The 17013-nt window shown below is 46.1% G+C and overlaps 2 protein-coding genes across 2 annotated transcripts; both read left to right on the top strand.

Moving 5' to 3' along the window:
- The first annotated feature begins 7333 nt into the window (after nt 1-7333).
- On the top strand, nt 7334-9583 carry LOC142775526 (uncharacterized). The gene is made up of 2 exons (XM_075876968.1): nt 7334-8050; nt 8150-9583. Exons 1-2 carry the CDS (start codon nt 7817-7819, stop codon nt 9581-9583), a joined length of 1668 nt encoding a protein of 555 aa, XP_075733083.1. The 5' UTR covers nt 7334-7816.
- A 45-nt stretch (nt 9584-9628) lies between these two features.
- Nucleotides 9629-11977, top strand: LOC142775525 (uncharacterized). The gene has a single exon (XM_075876967.1). It carries the CDS (start codon nt 9629-9631, stop codon nt 11975-11977), a length of 2349 nt encoding a protein of 782 aa, XP_075733082.1.
- Nucleotides 11978-17013: the final 5036 nt, after the last annotated feature.

Genomic DNA, 17013 nt, shown 5'->3' with positions numbered 1-17013 from the left:
CGCTCTCGTAGTACCAATTAAGGTCCACAATTCTGGATAAGTGATGACTGCAATATATTTTAGCTCGCAAGCGTCACAGCAACACCCAGACGCGAATCACTTCGGATCTTAAGTTTTTGATGAAGGCGACGCATAAGAAGAGCCACAAGACCTGCCAGTGTTGTAGCATAAAGTTTGTCTTTCACGTAGTGAGCAAGCTGCAAAGCCCTACCTTTCTGAGGAGAAGAAGGCATGAAGTCTGCTTTTTTTTTTATTTCGGGCTAGCTGTTCTTAAGCACAGCCAGCACACTGCACGTTTGCCTTTCTGCTATATTGTGTCGTGTGGTTTTTTGCGCTCTTTTTTTCTATGCATTATTTCGGTTAACCCCAGGCATGATTCGCGACTTCATTGCTGTGTATATGTCACTTCTTCATCAGCATTGTGCGCTGTGTTTTTGCCATAGATCCTTACTTACCCACTGGCCCGGTGTGTCATACTTCACCAGCTTCTCGGCTTCTGCCAAATCTAGCGATGTGTGCGTTGTCTGTGTTCTCTCTGTATTTGTTACAATTTATTTGTAAGGCGAGATGCATTTGTTGTCTACCTTTGTCATATTGTGCTTTTTATATTCTCAGACTCTACCTTGCCTTTGAATAAAACAATGCGGATACTCTGTCTCTTTGACTGATATATACATTGATCACTAGTTGCAAAGGAAAAACAAAAGCGTGACGAATAAAACCATAGTGAATTATCATTACCTGCATCTCTTTTTTATTATAACTTAATCGAAATAAAAATTACGTCACGACCAATTCGCACAAACCACTGAACAAAACAAAACAGGGAATCGCTAAATCAAAACGACCTACAAAAACTATCCATTTGGGCGATGAAAAGTGGTCTGAAATCATGAACTTTCGTCATAGCCAAATGTCGGTTACGCAAAGTATTTCAAAATTTGCGCCAGTGAAACGAAAACAGGAAGCGCACGCCACTTGCTCTCACCAACCACCAGGTGTGCTAGGGTCGATTGAGCCACTGGGGTCTACGGGAGTGTCCACTCTTAACCTTTTTTTTTTATTTCTCTATGCGGCCACTTCCTGTCTAGCAGCACAGCACACCAGTCCCATGCGCAGTATTTCTTGACATGTCGCATGCACATCTCTTTGTGTGCCGAGATGTGCGAGCCTCTTACACAGGCCTGCTAGTTTTCTTGATGCGGAACAGACCAATCTGACATCACTGTTGGCAGCAACCTTTTTTAACCTGTGTGAGATACTTCCTAGGTGCGGCATATCCACTAGATTCTACTTCTCTTGACCTCGAACATAACAATCACTCCTATGTTTCTGAGACTCTTGAACAAATATGTAGCCACACTGGTAATCAACGTCTTATGATAGCTTGCCGCCTGACTAACAGGAGACGCCTTTTTCGAAATAAACGTCACTTGTCACTAGCCACTTCTTAATTTTCACTTTCTCTGCTTCTACCTTTTTTTACCTCTTTTTAACTTTTGAGTAGCAAGTACGTACCAAGATGCCCTCCAAGCAACATTTTTGAACCAAGCATTGCAATGGCAAAGTGCCATCCCTCCTGCCGTTGCCTCAGATAGACTCGCACATCCGGTTTCGCAGCACTGCGCGATCGCACTATAAGGGGACATTTCTGCTACTGCTGCAGTTTTCAAATTGTAAAGAATACTAGAGAAGAAAACAGAACAAAAACAGAAGCTGAGGTGTTGCAGTTGACATTGACTACTGTAGCATGGGCCACTAAATGCATGAGTGCGATCGGCGCCCAACGAAACACAACAGTAGTACGCGTGGAGCAGTTTGCAATCTCATAGGTAGAGATAGATGCACTCATCTAGGCTCCCACTCATGCGCTGCACGCGTGCTTTCAGTCGACAAATCTGCGCATCGTGGTACATCACTGGAATGGCTACGATAGCCAGTACAAATTTTTTATATTATTCATTTAAAGTTTGTAGATATTTGTTAATTGAATCATTTGACATTTATATAACCGAATTCGTAGACTCCTATATAGAATGTCTATAGATATGTAACCACACTCATTTTTTTAGACAAAAAAGTCTGGTCCACTGATAGGTTGTAGAAACTCTGTAGCTAATAAGTATTTACCTTAAAACCAATGTCTGCAGAATGTCAATGAAAGAAAGTATATAGGTTTATATAAAGGCACTTCCGTTCATTTTTGTCTATTAAATATTTCAATACAAACGTCTGTACACCTCAACAAACTACTTCTATAACCTATAGTATATGGTTTCCATACAGACTTTTGCCATCACACTTTTCGTTGATTGCTGTCTTACCCTTTCTGTTTGCTAATGCACACACTTTGTTCCTATAAACATTGAATCGAAAATGAGAAAAATCACCACACAGAAAGATAGAAAAAAGATACAAGAAGAAGCAAAAACACACAAACTTCACACTTTGCATGTGCGAAATACAAAAGCCGGCCTACTTTCGCTAACACTGGAACGGTGTTACATCACTGTGACCAGGATATTCATTAAACATGAGATGTATGGTTACTCAAAACAAAAGAAAATATGGTGGAGTCAAACAGTCAAATGCTTACCCTCTTCTTTCTGACACTAATACAGCCGCAAGCAGAGCACACACTTGACATGTTTAGTTGAACCCACATCCACCAACGATAATTTACACATACTATAGGTATGATATTTAAAAATCAAGTTTGCCACTGTACGTGTCTACTTACTATTGCACCAACAGCACATAAGATGTTGCATAGAAACACATCGCCTTCCAGTGAGCCTCTCATACAAACAGAATGAAAGAAAGGCTCATTTTTTCGAGAGCCTTGTTCATTTTGTTTCATAACAATAATATTATTATTATAATTCATCCCCACCAGTAAAGTGTTCACGAAGGGGGGGAGAAAGAGGTGACTAGCCGATTGACAGAGTTTCTATCCCCAGTTACTTCAGGCAGAGGTAGTGGTGGCGAAATAATACAGAATGGTGGCAATATTGGCCCTAGTTACACAAAATAGAAGCCAATACATAAACTCCAGAAATTTTAAATGGAGGGGGTACCGGCGTATACTTTTGATATAGAAGTAAACATACACGAGCGTGTCTAAAAACACTGTTTATAAACATATGTAATTAAGTGGAGGGGGTACCGGCATATACTTTTGATATAGCAGTAGGCATACACGAGCGTGTCTACAAACACTGTTTATAAACATATGTAAAAAAACGTTAACAAGAGAGAAAAAACAACACATTAATCAAATAGACAATTAGGGCAAAGAAATTGTAGCAGACAATAATCGATATCTTTAACTGCAGAGTTGTTATATTGCATAATGTCAAATCGATTTAGGTAGACGAAAAAATCACTCTTTTCCTTGGTGAGACTTACATTCCCTCCCAACCTTTGAATTGCGAGTCTGATGCTTGACAAATTGAGCAACAAAGGAACGCGCTTCCACTTTTCCTAGATTAGATGCTTATGTAATCCACAGAAGTATTAGCCAGCGCCATAAATAGACCGAGCGGCGAATGTGGAACATTTATTTTTGGCAGAGAGCATTATGGGCTAGGGTTACCAACTCTTCAATAAAGGTAATCGGGACGTGTGGGTGGTCTTAATACAGGAACTCAACAAAATGAGTCTTGTTCATTGCAGTATTTTACATAACCTTTTTTTGTTCAGTTTCGTAGTCTCGTGCTACTTTAGGAAATGCTGTTCGTAACACTACCTCTTGCTGAAGAATGTACTCGAGAAGTTGCACCTTCTGTGGAAGTTCAGCTAAGTTTGCTCAGGCCTCTCGCAACCACCACAACATTGCTTCACCCAACTCATGAGACATTAGTGTTTCTTAGCCTGACACATGTTGATGGGCGTGCATTGCATTACATAAAATTTTTCAGCCGGAGGGTCAGGACCACATTCGGGACATATAGCTGTCTCAACAACAATGACGAGGGACTCGGGACATTGTATGAAAATTCGGAAGAGTCCGGTGAAATCCGGGGCGGTACGTAAGTCTGCACGTACATATGATCTTAGCGTCAGACTGCAGCTGAGTTATAAATCCTCACACAACTCGAGAAATCAAGTTTGCCGGGGCGCAGTTCTTACAGAATCTACAGAAAAAAGGAATGTTTTCGATTCATTTGGTTGTCTATTGGAGAAAAAGGCCCTCAGAAATCCCGCTTCTTTCCTTCTTTATTGGTGAGGGCCTCACCCCAGCAGGCTTAGGTTCACACTTAGGTTCACAAGCTACTGTTTATTGGTCAGCAGTCGCCTTGAGAAAAAATGAAGTGTCACGCGACACCCACTGGAAAAAACAGTGCTCCGCATTCACTGCCTTGACTACGAGTAAAACCAGCTATACCACTACCGCAAATGAGCCTTGCATATATAGTCAACAAAGTTATTGTTGGGGTTCAACACCTCAAAACCACCGTATGATTATGCGAGACACCATAATGGCGGGCTCCGGAAATTTTGACAACCTGTGGCTTTTAGGGGCGAAGCTCCTTAGGGCGTGGGCTGTACGTCCCCTGTAGCCTGTATGTAGCCACCTCTAGTTTAGTTCTTGCAGTGTTCACTAGATGGCGGTACCGTCCCCTGTATGTATTTACCACAAACTGACTAAGGAATTTACCACAAACTGACAGAAATGAGGATAGACGAGGAAGGCATTAACAGCTTGGGTAGTGATCATAAACGAATAACATTACAAATGGGATACGAAACTAAAAATATGAGCATGGAATCAAAGTCTGGCAGCTCGTATTTAAATGACAAACAAATAATAAATATAGCCGCAAGAGTCGAGGAAGAAGTAGGCGAAATACCAGGCAAGGACTGGGAGTATAGTGAGCTGTTACATCTAATGACGAAGGAGATAGGGAAAGAGAAGAAAACTGTTTGCTGGAAAGGAAAAAGGAAGCCAAAAAGTTGGTGGAACAAGGAAATCCGGGAGGCGATCGAGAAGCGACGCGAAGCATCACGGGAGCATAGAAAGGCAAAAAAGGAGAAGCGGCCGCAGGACGAAGTCAAAAAAAAATATAGGAAATATATTTGGAGAAAAAATCCCTCGTACAGAAATTGGTAGAGGCAAAAATTAAAGGTGAAAGTGAACGCTGGATGACAGAGATACACGAAAAAAAGGAGGCCGCGCCTAGGATTTTTTGGAGCCACATAAAGGCGCTAGGTAGGAAGTCTGTCACAACGCAACAACATATTCTAGATGAAGGAGAAAATCAATTGGAAGGGTACGAAGCGCTAGGTTACATCCAAAAGGTAACAGCCGATTCGTTTCAAAAGAGCGTCCAGGGGATCTCCCCGGTGAGTAAAAGTGTGGCGGAGAAAGCAACAGAGGAAGAGCTAGTACTTGATAATTTCAACTGGAAAAAGGCCGAAGGAAAAATTCCAAAGCGCACTGCCGCGGGTTTAGATGGGATTCCCGTTAGCCTCATTAACGAACTAGGACATAACACTAAAGAAGCATTGTTAAAAGCAGTAGAAAAAAGCTTAAAGGACGGACAAATACCGGACAGTTGGCGACAATGTAGAATGAACTTAATCTATAAAGGCAAGGGAGAAAAGGACAAGATTCGCTTGTATAGACCACTAACCATTACATCGGTACTATACAGGTTGGCGATGCAAGCAGTAAAAATGAAAATAGAAACATGGGCCGAACATAACGATATTTTGGGAGAACTTCAGAACGGATTTCGAGTCGACAGGCGGTTAGACGATAACCTGTTTGTTCTCACTCAGTGTATAGAAATATCTAAAATAGAGAATAGGCCCTTGTACGTGGCTTTTCTAGACATCACTGGGGCATACGACAACGTTAATCAGGAAATTTTGTGGGATATATTGAAAGGAATGGGCATGGGCGACGACTGTATACAGCTTTTGAGGGAGATATACCGAGAAAATACAGTTTGCATAGAGTGGGAAGGAATGCGTAGCAAAGAGAACGTTGGGGTTAGCAGGGGTCTGAGACAGGGATGTCCTTTGTCCCCACTGTTATTCATGCTGTACATGGTGAGTATGGAAAAAGCGCTAGAAGGTAGCAACATTGGTTTTAATCTGTCACACAAACAGGGCGGCATGATGATTGAGCAGAAGCTTCCAGGTTTATTTTATGCGGACGATATCGTCTTATTTGCGGACAGTCGAGATGATATACAGCAGCTGGCGAATATATGCGGAAGGGAAGGTGAAGCTCTTGGACTAGGATTCAGTGTAACGAAGTGTAGATTGATGGTATTCAATGATCCCTGGGATCAGACGGTGTCCATACAAGGCCAAGAAATACCGAGGGTAAGTGAATACAAGTACCTTGGAGTATGGGTAAATGAGAGTGATAGATACATGGAGGTACAGGAAAAAGCCTCGGCAGCAAAAGGAAAGAGGAATGCGGCAGTAATGAGGCACAGAGCGTTGTGGGGATACAATAGGTATGAGGTGCTTCGAGTTCTGTGGAAGGGTGTAATGGTTCCAGGGCTCACTTTTGGGAACTCAGTGGTGTGCATGAGGGCAGAGGTGCAATCGGGAATGGATGTAAATCAAAGGACTGTGGGACGCCTCGCGTTGGGTGCTCACGGGAAGACGACAAACGAGGCTGTAAAGGGCGATATGGGGTGGGCAGGTTTTGAGGCGAGGGAAGCGCAGAGCAAAATAAGGTTCGAAGAAAGGCTAAGAAATATGAAGGAGAGTAGATGGGCAGAGAAGGTGTTCCGTTATTTGTATAGGAAGAGCGTGGACACACAGTGGAGAAAAAGAACTAGAAGACTCACTAGTAAATATACGGCTGGTATTGTGAGCCATATGTCAACAAAGAGCGTTAAGGGAAAAGTCAGGGAGGCGGAGAGGATTTACTGGATGCAGCTATGGAGAAAAAACCGGCTTTGAGTAACTACCGAAAGGGCAAAAATGAAATAAGGAGGGAGGCATTTTACGATAATTCAAGGGGAAGCGCTTTACTGTTTGAAGCGAGATCGGGTTGCCTTAGAACGCGTAGTTATAAAGCAAGATTCAGTAAAGAAGAAGAACAATGCACATGCTACGGGAAAGATAAGGAAACGGCGGAGCATGTTCTGATTGAATGTGGAGATATCCACCCAGGTGTACGTTTGGGCACGAGCCTACAGGAAGCCTTGGGTTTTAGGGACAACAATGGAAAGCTGAACACACCCGCGATTGAAATAAGTAAGAGACGGTTAGAGTATTGGTGGCAGAAAATTAGAGAGAAAGGACAAAAATAAATATTGGAAAAATAAAATATGGACAGTGTGCCGTAAGTGACAGAGAACTTAAGCTGAAAATTTACCTTTTTTCCATTAAGATAGAATTTATCGAAGTAGAGGCATTAGGCCAACATAAAAAAAAAGAAAAAAGGTTTTTTTTTTTGTCGAGCCTGGTGGCATACTTGTCACCACCCCGTTATAAAGGGGACGCTCATAGCATCCATCCGTCCATGTAGCCACCTCTAGTTTAGTTCTTGCAGTGTTCACTAGATGGCGGTACCGTCTCCTGTATGTAGCCACCTCTCGTTTAGTTCTTGTAGTGTTTACTAGATGGTGGTACTTGTAGCTGATGATGAAAAGATGCAAGATGTTATAAACTAGAAAGCGGTACTTGTAGTTGATGAAAGACGCGAGATCTTATAAAATAGGAATGATGTCACATATGGCGCGTGTCATTGGTTGAAGGCAATCGTTCGATTTAGTGCGGCGACGTACGCTACGGGGAGCGTTGTAATAAAATCCGTTCGCTGTTGGCGCGCGCTCGGAGTCGCCGGATGGATAAGGCTGCACAGCGGAGAGAGCGCAAGGCGGCAGCAGCGCGCGCTCGCAGACAGAATCCCGATGTGCGAGCGCGCGAGGCAGAAGCGCTCCGTGAAGCTGCGCGACGCCGCCGCCAAGATCCTGCCGTACGTGAAAAAGAGGCTGCAGCGGCGCGACGCCGCCACCTAGATCCTGCCGTACGTGAAAGAGAGGCTGAAGCGGCACGACGCCGCCGCCGAGATCCTGCCGTACGTGAAAAAGTGGCCGCAGCGGCACGGCTGCGGCGTGAACAGGACCTGCCGATTGCCACACAACGGGAAGCGGCGAGAAAGCGTGCGTATCGACAGGCGAACCCCGAAGCGAGAGCTCGAGAGGCTTCTGCAAAACGCGCTAAGAAAGAACACGAAGGTGCCGACGCGCGTTTCAAGCGCGACTTCCGGGACGTTTCGTTTGGCCATAGCTGTGGTGTGTGTGACAGACTGTGGTTCTCGAACAGTCTAGTCACGACATCTTCCACCAAGAACGACCAGGCTCGGGGTAATGCCATTGCCGTGCTTCGGCGCGAGTTCCCCGCTGACGACGGCGGCAGCAGCAGTGGCGGTGACTACAATGTTTGCTCGAGCAGCAAGAATTCGCTAGTGGCGGGAAAGGTGCCTCCAATGAGCGTATCATATGGCTACACGTACCCACCCAAACCGGATCACTTGCCGCCTCTGAACCCCGTTGAGGAACGACTGATTGCTCCTCGCCTACCGTTCATGAGCATAAGGCGGTTGACGCACGGAAGCGGACAGTACGGCATCAAGGGGCAAGTGGTTAACGTTCCGATAAACGTCCCCAACACGGTTCAATGCCTACCTCGGAACGTTCCGGACGACGTGGCCATCGACGTTCATCTCAAGCGCCGGCTCGTGTGCAAACCGTCGTATAAGAAAGGTCTCGTTAAGAAACGTAACATCCACGAGTGGCTCAAACACCTCGAGCATTCTCCGTTATACAAGTACCTCAAAATCAAAATTGATTGGAGCCGCCTCGCGAACGTGCAAGACGACGGTGACGTGGACGACGACGAGATCGAGCCGGCGCCGGAGGTTACCGACCTGGAAGAACCTATGCAGGCGGCGATTGCACTCAACGCAATGGCGCATACCATGATCTTTGACGACGGAGCCTGCGTCATCACTAACTGCGTCAACAGTGGCGGCGACGTTGCGGCGGAATCTGTAGCGGGAAAGGCGGCGCATTCTGCAGCTGATGAAATAGGTCTAATCGAAGGTACGCACAGTCTCCACGTGGCACCCGGTGAAGGGCAGACTCCCATCTCTCTGCTCTTTGACGAGTATGCCGAAGAGTTGTCGTTTGCTCTAATATACCTCGGTATACCTCGTAGAATCACCGGACCCAGACCGACCCCCTTCACAAAGGCGAGTAGCAAGATTCATCGTACCGATCGTCGCAGAGTGTGCCCCGATCAAGTCTTCTACATGGCCATGAAGGTCATGTGTCACAACGTTGCCAGCAAGACGATGACGTTCAGGACCAATGCAATCACCAGTGCGATTACGCGGCAGCAACTTGAGAATGCACATTTCATGGATGAAGTCCTCAACCGAGATCTCGGCTTCATGAGAGGCATACCAAACACCGTACAATACTGGCAAGATCGAAGAAAGGAACTCTTCGCCATGATTCGCCAGTTGGGTAAGCCTCATGCATTTCTCACGCTCTCTGCCGCGGAACTGCACTGGGACAGACTCATCGAAACGTTGAAGCGCTTGTGAGTGGGTCCCGAAGGGGTGGCACGAGCCTTGGAAGAATTGAATTCCATGCAACGCGTCGAACTGGTCAATAACGACCCAGTTGCGTGTGCAATTTACACCCATCGAATCTTCAATGTGATTCTCAACATACTCAAAGATAAGGGATGCTCCCCGTTCAAGCCCTATGTTGTGGTAGACTTCTTCAAGCGGGTCGAATTCCAACAGCGTGGTAGCGCACACATTCACACCATTCTGTGGCTCGATAACGCCCCGCAAGAGGAAGTGTCTGGCAACATGCCGCGCAAGCTGGAAATGGTCGAATCGTTGCTCACGCTCGACACAGACCTTCTAAAGAGACCCAGGACCCAGCTGCACGCTCATACCCACATCTGCTATAAGCGGGGACGCACCAAGTGCCGTTTCGGAGCACCGTTCATGCCCAGTAATGACTCTAGGATTGTAGTCCCCTTTCCTCCGACCGAGGACGAGGCCGAGAAGGCACATCGTCAGAAACTCAAGCAACAGTATGAAAAGATGCACGACGCTTTGGAGAGGGGATCGTTCGTCTCGTTGGAAGACTTTCTCGCCACCTTCAACGTTCGGTCCGACGCAGAATACATGGACATTTTGAGAGCCGGATTTACGCGTCCCTGCGTTCTACATCGTCGCACCCCGGTGCAAAAAATGGTCAATCCCTTCAACCCCTGGATCGCCAAGGTCCTAGATTCCAACATGGATCTTCAGGTGATCCTAGACCACTACGCCTGTGCAACGTATGTCGTCGATTACGTCAACAAGGCGGATCGCGGCATGTCCAACCTACACAAGGCCGTAATGCAAATTCTAGAAGAAAAGCCAGAAATGGAATACTCTGCCATCGTACGTTCCCTGGGAGTGACCATGCTCAAAGGGGTCGAAATGTCGGCGCAAGAGGCGGCCTGGTTCCTCTTGGGTCAGGAAATGTCGGAAAAGAGCCGTGAGGTCGTCTACATACCCACGTGCTACCCAGAGGAACGAGTGCGCGTACGCAAGACCAACGAGGAATTGGCAAACGTTGGCGTCTCGTCCACCGACGTCTGGAAGCTCAACATCGTCCAGAGGTACGAGGGCAGGCCGCCCGAAATGGAAGACGTTTGCCTTGCCGACTTTGCAAGCAAGTACAAACGCGGATACGGTCTTCGCGAGCACCCCATCATCATCCGCTACCGCCATTACAGTGCCGCAGATCAACCGGAGGATTACATGAGAGAGCAGGTCCTCCTTTACGTACCGTTCAGGAACGAGGCTGTCGACGTTCTCGATCATAACGAATACCTCGAGACGTTCGAGGCCAACAAGGACCTGATTGCTACCAAACATCGCCAATACAACATCGGCAACGACGACGACATCGTGGCTCAGTTGATTGAAGAGCGCAGGATACAGCAGCAACGAGAAGAAGATGCGGCCGCCGTTGACGCCGCGGTCGTTGCCGCCGTTCCCGCCGACGAAGACGCCGACCTTTTGCCCAACGAAGACCTGATGCGTGCCGTCAAAGACACCAGTCCCTGTGCTGCCGTGCGCAAAAGGCAAGACGTCATGGATAGAGAGGAATATACCAGACTCATGCGCATGACGAATGCGGAGCAGTACGAGTTGCTCCGAGAAATCATCCACAGGCAAACGACACTCGGAGCACTTCTGTTGCGCGTCTTCTTGACAGGACCTGCGGGATGCGGTAAAACGTTCGTCCTAAAGCTCGTCATGGACGTTTACAACCGCTATAACGATAATGCAGGTCCATACAATGCATTCGTCATTTGCGCGAGCACGGGAAAGGTGGCCGTGGCTGTAGGCGGAACCACCGTGCACTCTGCCTTCAAGCTCACTCGCAACAAGAAGGACCTCGGATTGGGCGACAGCGAACTGAATACCTTTCGAGTTGCTTTCCGTTACGTCAAGTGCATCATCGTTGACGAGGTTAGCATGCTGTCGTCTGATAACCTCAATGCCATCGATTGTCGCCTCAAGCGAATCACCCAAAAGCTAGACGAACCCTTCGGAGGCCTCGACGTCATCATGTGCGGTGATTTGCGCCAGTTACCACCCGTCCGCGCAAACGAGGTGTATAAGAGGTGCCGAGAAGCGGGTGGGCTCTTCGGGGCCACAATCAAATGGCACTACCTCGATTACTTTCCGCTCGTCCAAGTCGTCAGACAATCCGATGCCTCCTTCTCGGCTCTGCTCACAAAGATCGGAGACGGAAGAGCAGTTCAGAACGATGAGGTCCGACTACTCGAGAGCTGCTTCGTCACCACAGAAGAAGTCTTGGTTCGTGCGTCCTCGGCGATACGACTCTTCTACTCCAACGAAGAGGTCAACAAATTCAATACTTTCATAGCACAGCGAGGAGGAGGAGAAGTCGTTTCACTGTAAGCCGAAGATACCTACCTGGGGTGCGCCAACCGACAAGGCAATCGCAAAAGTTGAGAAAATGTCACACACCGAGTTTGCAAACCTCCCTCGCGAAATTCTCATCGTCCTCGGCAAACCGTACATGATTACCACCAACATTGACGTCATAGACGGTCTCGTCAATGGGGCCGTTGGCATTCTAAAGGTGTGCGAGAGAGCGGTAAACGACGGCGACTTGCCAAAACGCCTCTGGTTACACTTTGACGACGCCACAACCACGGGTAAGCTTACTCGTCTTCGGTCCAAGCGAATGGTGAACGAGGCCAAGCGGAGTGGTCACGTCATCGACGCCTTCTGGGTCCCCATCGAACCTCGTGTTACCACCCTAACCTTGGATCGCAAGACTGGCGTTGCCTGCAAGAGAAGGCAGTCCCCCCTCGTTCAGGCCAGTGCCATTACGGTCCACAAGTCCCAAGGGGGAACGTACTCGTCAATTGTCTATGAATATAATAAAACGCACCCCCAGAAGTTGGTGTACGTCGCGCTCAGCCGCTGCACCAACGTAAATAACCTCTACCTCACCAATGCAAAAGGAGACCAGCGGTTCTACCATAAAGACAAGAACGAGGACACGGCGATGCTGAACGAGTTTCAACGTCTAGGCCGACATCGATTACCGACCATGACGCAGCAGTATCAACGATCTCTGCGAGAAGACGTTGACTCTTCCAACGAGTTTACCATTGCCCTCCTCAACGTTCGCTCTCTCAATGCCCACGCACTTGACATAGAAAGGGACCCCATACTGACCGCCGTCGACGTGCTGTGCTTTACCGAGACGTGGAACGTGACGAGATTGTTCGTCAAAGGATATGTTCCCGTCGTGTGTACCGATGAATCAGAACGTCCTGCAAGTGGTGTCACCATCTACGTGAGGCAAACGGAAACGGAAACGGCTGAAGATCTCAGACTACCACTCACGAGTCAAAGCCAAAACGGAGAATATGCAGCCATCAAACTCTTTGACTCTGGAATCGTCCTCATGACCATGTACCTCGCACCCAACCTGTCGACCGGGAACATCAAGACATTCATAGACACTGCGTTACGAAATTATGAGAACAAATACAAGAATGGACCATTTGTACTACTTGGAGACTTTAACGTGGCTATCATAGACAATAATTGGCTTATCCAACATATGGCTTCTAGATATGCACTCAGACGTATATCGTTTGACCATATGAAACCTACCACGATCCGAGGAACATGCATAGACCTAGTATTTGCAAATTGCCCACTGCAACCCATACAGAAACCGCTCTCCCTTCATTTCACAGACCATGAAGCCGTCATAATGAAGGGACATCGCAAGCCATCCATCGTCTAAGAACAAATAAAAGTTGATTTGTGTATATACACACACAGCGTTTCTCACGTCTTTACATGATGATCGACTGGGCGAATTACACGGAAGATTTACAGTTTACCGATGAATCCCTCCGGAGCTTCGCCCATTCATCATCATTCACCCCGTGAATATGCCGTAATTTTTTATTGATGTGCACCTAACTCGAAGTTCCTGTAGTGAAGCGCTTTTTCCAACATGCGCCGGAATGGCATGTTGAGTGGTATGTTGAAAAAGTCGCCGACAGCAACAGTAGCACTAACGAAGTAGCGAAGGATGGGGAGACAGCATTAACCCTTTGAGACGCTATGTACAGAGTTGTGTACAGCACTCCTTTTTGTTATTTGCATCAAGTAAAATTTGAGAAAAGTACTTTCGATGAATTGAACTTCCTGAATAGGAAACATGTCTTCATTTAACTTCATTTTGCAGTGTACTAATACATACGATCAATTTTCTGAAGGCACTACCACGTTCGACGAGTCCTATGACATGCGCTTCCTGCAAACAATGCGAAAATCAGAATTTGTTTTCTGAAAATTCAAATGACCAAAATGAATTCGCACTATATTCCTAGCCTGAGATTTTATCCTCTTTATGCGAAAAGCAAGCATGAATGACTTCAGGATAAATGAGGAAATAAAAGTGAACTTAAGGCCTCGTTTTCTTTGTTAGAAACAGTATTACTGAGAACTGTCATACAGTTATGCCAAGAAAAGTATACGGATATTTATTTACTGTTTACTTTGAATGGGTAACTATAATGCACATAAATTTGACAATTATTTCATTATTATTGTTCCAATAGAATGAGTGTCTGCAAGTAACGTTGTAGGAATTTCAAACATATACAGGGCAGTTCTTCATAGACAGTTTCTGAAAGAGTTACAGCGCCTTAGACATACTGTCACTGGGACGCTTTCGAAAGAACACAATTCGCAAGGCATAAGAAAAGGGGGGGGGGGGACTATGTCGACACCATAGTTCAGCAGACGGATACCAACGGCATATAGCCACAGTTACACAAGGAACTGAGACAAACTTTGGAGCAACACATTGATTGATTTGTGGGGTTTAACGTCCCAAAACCACGATATGATTATGAGAGACGCCGTAGTGGAGGGCTCTGGAAATTTTGACCACCTGGGGTTCTTTAACGTGCACCCAAATCTGAGCACACGGGGCTACAACATTTCCGCCTCCATCGGAAATGCAGCCGCCGCAGCCGGGATTTGAACCCGCGCCCTGCTGGTCAGCAGCCGAGTACCTTAGCCACTAGACCACCGCGGCGGGGTTGGAGCAACACAGTCTACATAAGAATAGAATTGTAGTAGACACATTACTTAGAAATGTACCGCACTTGTAATTAGCAAAACCATTTTAAAAATGCAGTTTCATTGTTAAATCTATAGCTCTGACTTACTAATGTTTGAAGTTAGAAACAGGACGTTGATGAAAATGTGCTCTATTTACAGAAAAAGACCTAATTGCATTCCCATTTCATTCTATACAAAAGACACTTCATTCCATTCTGTGGAGAAGGCAATTAATTTCATTTCTATTATACCACACTAAATGTCGTTTTCATTTCATTCCGATGTCAAGAAAATGTGGAAAGATTGCCGAGTAATTCCAACTCAGTAATGCTAGTCAACAGTCGAGCACTGTAACCACTCGACCACCGTGGCACACTCCCAACGAAGTGCACGGGAAGCACTTTCCATCGTAGCTCAATCGGCAGAGCATTGTACATTAAGATGAACATTATTTTTCGCACAGCTGATTGGTTTCGTTTCACTTTAGGTCATCATTACAACACTACAGTTCAAGTAGAGAAATAATGTCCCCTATGCTTTCCCTCGGCTAATTTGATTGTACCTGTAAACATATAGGCACTATAAGCCGAGACTTCATGAAACCCATCTGAAATCCTCCCTACAGAAAAATTACGTCAGCTCCTTTAAAACCAAGCACAGCACCGTAAATGGCGACACAACCACAAACACATACGCCGAAGAGCAATGCAGCATGTGTACAACAGGTTTGTGCGTAAAAAGAAGAGAATAAATAGTGAGAAAAGTGTAAATGAAATAAGTTAGAGAAAAAATGCCTGATGCCTGAGAAGAAATTACATTATTCCTGAAATTACCCCTATCAAGCTCCAACTGACCGAGCACACCGCGAGGCTTCAAATTTTAGAATCAGACAGGCAGCACGCACTGCTTGGTACACTCCTTTCAAGTCGGTAAAATGCAACGCAAGCAACCTAGTCATCTGGCAATGGAATTGCGTCAGCTTCCGCAAAAGGAAGGCAGCATTGCAACACTTTCTTCGCTCTGCTACCGAAAGGCCATCAGTAATCCTCCTCCAAGAAACGCTCACCGATGTCATCGTTCTTCGTCACTATCGTGCTGAAGCGTGTTTCAAGGAGGGCAAGAGGGGTGTAGCCAACGTCATCTCAAAGCATCTCGCCTATTTGTATCATGACGTAAGGCCGGACTTGAAAATTGAACACATCATGATCGAGCTCATCCCGAACGCTAAACTTAAGCAATCCGTTTTCAATTTTAAACGTTTACAGCTCACCAGCTGACAGAAGAGAGACGTTTCATGCTCTTTTCCACAAAGCGTGTAAAATTGCAGGTGATCGAACGCTCATCGGGACTTTAACGCACATCATCAAGATTGGAGTTATATCAAGGATACTGCAAAGGGCAAAGCCCTCGCGGCACAGATCACAGCTTGTGGTCTCACATAGGTCACCGATCTGCAATACCCAACCAGAATAAGCAACTCGGTCAGCAGGGATATCACACCACATTTGACCATGGTTAGGAATGTAGAGGAACCCGTATCGACCAACTTACAAGAGAATCTTAGTAGTTATCACTACATTAGCAGCTTCACAATAAGAATCTCGTCACCACCGCTCAGAAAATTTCACGTCACAGACTAGGACCTTTTTAGAGATATCAGAAAGCAAGACAAGAATTAATACAACTCGTTAAACGAATAATTCATTCGCCTCAAAGAAGACACTGCTTCCACAAAGAAAGTGGAGACAGAAAGAGGGTTAGAGCACATGGACAGTCGATTAGCCCACCTGCTGGAAGCGAAAAACGCGCTGCAGGCTCAATGAAAAACACAGAAACTAAACCGACGCCTACGCAAAAAATTGCTGAACTTAATAGGCAGATAGATGAGCATAGTGAAACGCTAGCTGGACTACAATGGGGCGAAGTATACAATGCTGTCGACAGGCAAATGAGGAGTGGTGCAAAGTGGAACGTCCTCAAACATCTACTGGGAGAAAAACAATCCAAATCCAATCAGCAGCTTACAATTGACAGACTTATCCACAACCTAAAGAACTCTGGTTGGACAGAGACACAAATTATCGATGAGCTCGCCTCCAGATATTTTTGCACAAAACTCACCTCACACAATGACTACCCTCCTGCAGTGCCAGAGAACGAAACGGACCCTCTTGGTTCCCCTTTCATGTACACAGAGGTACGAGAGGTTCCTTATGAGCTAAACTGCAGATCAGCTCCGGGTTCCGATGGGATCAGTAACAAACTCTTAAAGAATTTATCTGATGAGAATATCGAGCTTCTAACGAATAAAATCAACGATGTATGAGAGATCG

This window comes from Rhipicephalus microplus, chromosome X, assembly GCF_043290135.1.
Source record: "Rhipicephalus microplus isolate Deutch F79 chromosome X, USDA_Rmic, whole genome shotgun sequence".
NCBI lineage: Eukaryota > Metazoa > Arthropoda > Arachnida > Ixodida > Ixodidae > Rhipicephalus > Rhipicephalus microplus.
The sequence above is the reverse complement of the archived record's forward strand: the minus strand, read 5'-3'. Positions and strand labels throughout refer to the sequence as shown.

Bases quoted from the DNA above. Each gene is read 5' to 3' on its own strand.
- LOC142775526 (XM_075876968.1), top strand. From the start codon at position 7,817: ATGGATAAGGCTGCACAGCGGAGAGAGCGCAAGGCGGCAGCAGCGCGC. The intron at 8,051-8,149 runs GTACGTGAAAAA...GCGTATCGACAG, and splicing joins GCCGCCGCCGAGATCCTGCC to GCGAACCCCGAAGCGAGAGC.
- LOC142775525 (XM_075876967.1), top strand. From the start codon at position 9,629: ATGCAACGCGTCGAACTGGTCAATAACGACCCAGTTGCGTGTGCAATT.